This window comes from Carlito syrichta, unplaced genomic scaffold, assembly GCF_000164805.1.
Source record: "Carlito syrichta isolate Samal-C Ts95f unplaced genomic scaffold, Tarsius_syrichta-2.0.1 Scaffold304555, whole genome shotgun sequence".
Lineage (NCBI taxonomy): Eukaryota > Metazoa > Chordata > Mammalia > Primates > Tarsiidae > Carlito > Carlito syrichta.
Genome location: NW_007248651.1, coordinates 379993 through 383559, shown reverse-complemented (window position 1 = coordinate 383559; position 3567 = coordinate 379993). Strand labels below are relative to the sequence as shown.

At 36.9% G+C, this 3567-nt stretch overlaps 1 protein-coding gene across 1 annotated transcript in view; it reads left to right on the top strand.

Annotated features, from left to right (window-relative positions):
- Positions 1 to 3567, top strand: part of KDM5A (lysine demethylase 5A) — a 68765-nt gene that overhangs the window by 20200 nt on the left and 44998 nt on the right. Inside the window, exon 9 of the mRNA XM_008060193.1 lies at positions 1109 to 1303. Coding sequence (XP_008058384.1) covers positions 1109 to 1303 — 195 coding nt within the window. The remainder of the gene's footprint in view (positions 1 to 1108; positions 1304 to 3567) is intronic.

Genomic DNA, 3567 nt, shown 5'->3' with positions numbered 1-3567 from the left:
GGGCGACAGAGTGACACTCCAACTCAAAAAAAAAAAAAAAAAGTTTGTTTCTTTGAAGAGTATGGAAACACTGCATAAGATTCAGATAGTGTCATTTTCTCTGTGATTCCTCTGATTCCTTTCTGTCTTTCTCAAAATCTAGGTGAATTACAAGAGGTTCTTAAAGGTCCATTTCCTTAATTTTTCTTTTATATTCCAGTTTCCAAATGCAAAAAAACTCCTTTAACCATTCACGTTTTTCTGCCTGAGCATAAGAAAGAAATTGGAGTGTACATATGTGTGTGTATAGAGTTTAGCTATACTCTGCTTATATTGTTTATTATATTATTCTTTGGCTTACAACTTGATAGTTACAGAAATTTTGAGAATGTGTCTTAAAAAGATTATCTGTTCATTTATAAAATGTGCTCGTTTCATCATTTATTTATTAGGGAAAATAAAGTATGTAATTTCATGATTTCACTTTTTTGAATTATCTTTCTGCTAGTCTGAGTGTTTGTTAAATAGTTTCTAGATGCTAGAGTCTAAATTATCTTTTGTTTTGGTTCTTGCCAAAAAAAAAAAAGTCAGCCAATGTAGATTGCTTAAGTAGTACTTTTTTTTCTCTTTTGCCCTTCGTGTTAGCTTTCATTTTCCCTTCCCTTTCTTTCCTCCCCCCCCCCCTTCTAATAACATCTGTTCTTTGTGAAAATTTGAATGCTGAATACTTCCACTTAACTCCTTTTGGATTGAACTCTTTAAATTCTATTTATTTATTTATTTTTTACTGAAATTTATTTTTTACTGAAACTTTTTTCCTGTAAGTACAAGCTCATGTTAAATTGGTGTAAAAGAGTTTTTGCAAGGAACTACTGCTTTTTGATGCACATAATAGAAAATCAATGGCTTAGGTCAGTAATTTAGCATCTTAGATTATAGGATTTTTCTGTGGGAAGGTCTTTAAGATTCCGGCTGCCTTGTAAAGGGTTAATATTTACAGTTGACCCTTATATTGGCATTTGTTATTCTGTCTTCTTTATAACTAAATGGAGGATTTGGAGGGTAAATAGTGGTTTTGTGCTGAAATCTGTTACAAGGACGTTACTTAATTGGGAAGTCTCATTTTCAGTTGCCCATCGGACGTCAGTGTGTAAATCATTACCGACGGCTTCGGCGCCATTGTGTCTTTTCACATGAGGAGCTCATTTTCAAGATGGCAGCAGATCCAGAATGCTTAGATGTGGGGCTGGCAGCCATGGTCTGCAAGGAATTGACTCTCATGACTGAAGAAGAAATACGATTAAGAGAATCTGTTGTACAAATGGTGAGTTTGCTGTGCATATTTCCTATGTTTTATACTGCTTATGGGATATTCTAAAAGTATAAATCTATACAAAGAGTCCATATGCATCTTTGATTCTTTTAGGAGTTGAACACAAAATTCACTAGTTTGGAGAAGGTTTTATGTTTTTGCCATTTTGGTTTCTTTAGATTGAAAAAGTTTTGGGAATCTTGTCATCTCTAGATTTTTAAAACTGGAGCCCTATGAGGTAGAATTTCTTAGGTATATGTTTATCCTTTCGAGTCTTTTACATATAGTATTATTTATTTAAACAAGAAAATTTAAATTCTTTTTTCCATTGAACTTTGTGTTGAATAAAAGTTACATTTCTAGTGATTACAGACTGTCAGAGTTAATCTCTTCCCCCTCTTTTAAGTAATTTAATGAATACAAAGGATAGAATAACCAAGAGTTGGGATTTTGAATGCTTGGAATTAACATCTGTCACACTGAGCTGGGATATATATGAGAAAATCTGTCTTGGCCCAAGCATTGTCTTGGCCCCTTCTCCCTAACCTTTCCTGCATAGCTTGCTAGGCTCCCTAGATTTGCACCTTGCCTCCTGTGTTTGTACTGTGTCTCGCCTCCCTCTTTGCCTGATATTCTGTGTTTTCAAAACAGCTTTGTTGAGGTGTAATTGATGTATAATCAACTACATGTTTAATGTACATAATTTGGTGACTTTTGACTGTGTTTATAACTGTGAAACCATTGCAGCAGTCAAGATAATGTATCTATTACCCACCCCAATTTTTTTCATGTCACTTTGTGGTCCTTCCCTCTTCCTTATACCACCCTCTCCCATGCCACCCTCCCCCCAGCCCCCAGGAAACCAGTAATCTTTCTTTAATTTGCTTGTATTTATTTATTTATTTGTTTGTTTGTTTATTTTTGAGTGGGAGTCTCACTCTGTCGCCCAGACTGGAGTGCAGTGGCCGCTTCTGGCCACTGCAGCCTCGACCTGCTGGGCTCTGGCGATCCTTCCGCCTCAGCCTTCCAGGTAGCTGGAACTACAGGTGCGCACTACCACGCCCGGCTAATTTTTTGATTTATTGTAGAGATGAGGTCTTGCCAAGTTGCCCAGGCGGGTCATGAATTGCTTTTTTTTTTTAAATGAAATTTTATTTAAGTTGAATCATACAACTTATACTATTTTTTTGGTCTAGTTTCTTTCATTCAGTATAATCACTTTGAGATTCATCCATGCTGCATATACTAACAGCTTATTCCTTTTTATTGCCAAGTAGTTTTCCATAGAATGGATGTACTACTCTTTGTTTATCCATTTACTTGTGGACAGATACTTGGATTGTTATCATTTTTTGGCTGTTAGGAATTAACCTAATCTGGACATTTGTGTACAGCTTTTTGAATGGACATATGCTTTTATTTCTCTTGAGTAAATACTAGGAGTAGGATGGCTAGATCATGTGGTATATGTTAAATTTTTTCTAAACAACTGCCAAACTGTATTCCAAACTAGTTGTACCGTTTTACATTTCCACCAGCAGTGGAAGAGTTACAGTTGCTACGTCCTCACCAACACTTGGTGCTCTTGGTCTTTTCAACTTTAGACATTCTCATAAGGCTGTGGTGGTATTTTATTGTGGTGTTAATGTGCATTCCCTTAATGACTAGTGACTTCTGTTGTGTTTATCTGCCATCTGTGTATCTTTTGTTGTCTGTTCAAATCTTTTGCTCAGTTTTGAGAGCTATTTATATATATTAGATAAAAATTATTTATCAGGTAGTGATTTGAAAATATTTTCTCCTAGTCTGTGGCTTGTCTTCCTGTTCTTAACAGTGTCTTTGTAAGGTCACACGCTGTGGCTCATGCCTGTGATTTCAGTGCTTTGGGAGACAGAGATGGGAAGATCTCTTTAGGCCAGGAGTTCAGGACCAACCTGGGCAACATAGGGAGACCTTGTCTCTACAAAAAATAAACCTGGTGTGGTGTGGTGCCTATAATCCCAGCTACTCAGGAGACTGCGGCAAGAGGATTGTCTGAACCCAGGAGGTAGAGGCTGCAGTGAGACCTTATGCCACTGTCCTCCAGCCTGTACAACAGAGTGAGACTCCCAACTCAAAAAAAAAAAAACAATTAACTTACCTTAAAAATATGAATTTTAAGCCGGACTCGGTGGCTCAGCCTGTAATCCTGTGCCTTTGGGAGGCAACTTGGCGAAACCTCATCTCTACAATAAATCAAAAAATCAGCCGGGCGTGGTAGTGCATGCCTATAATTC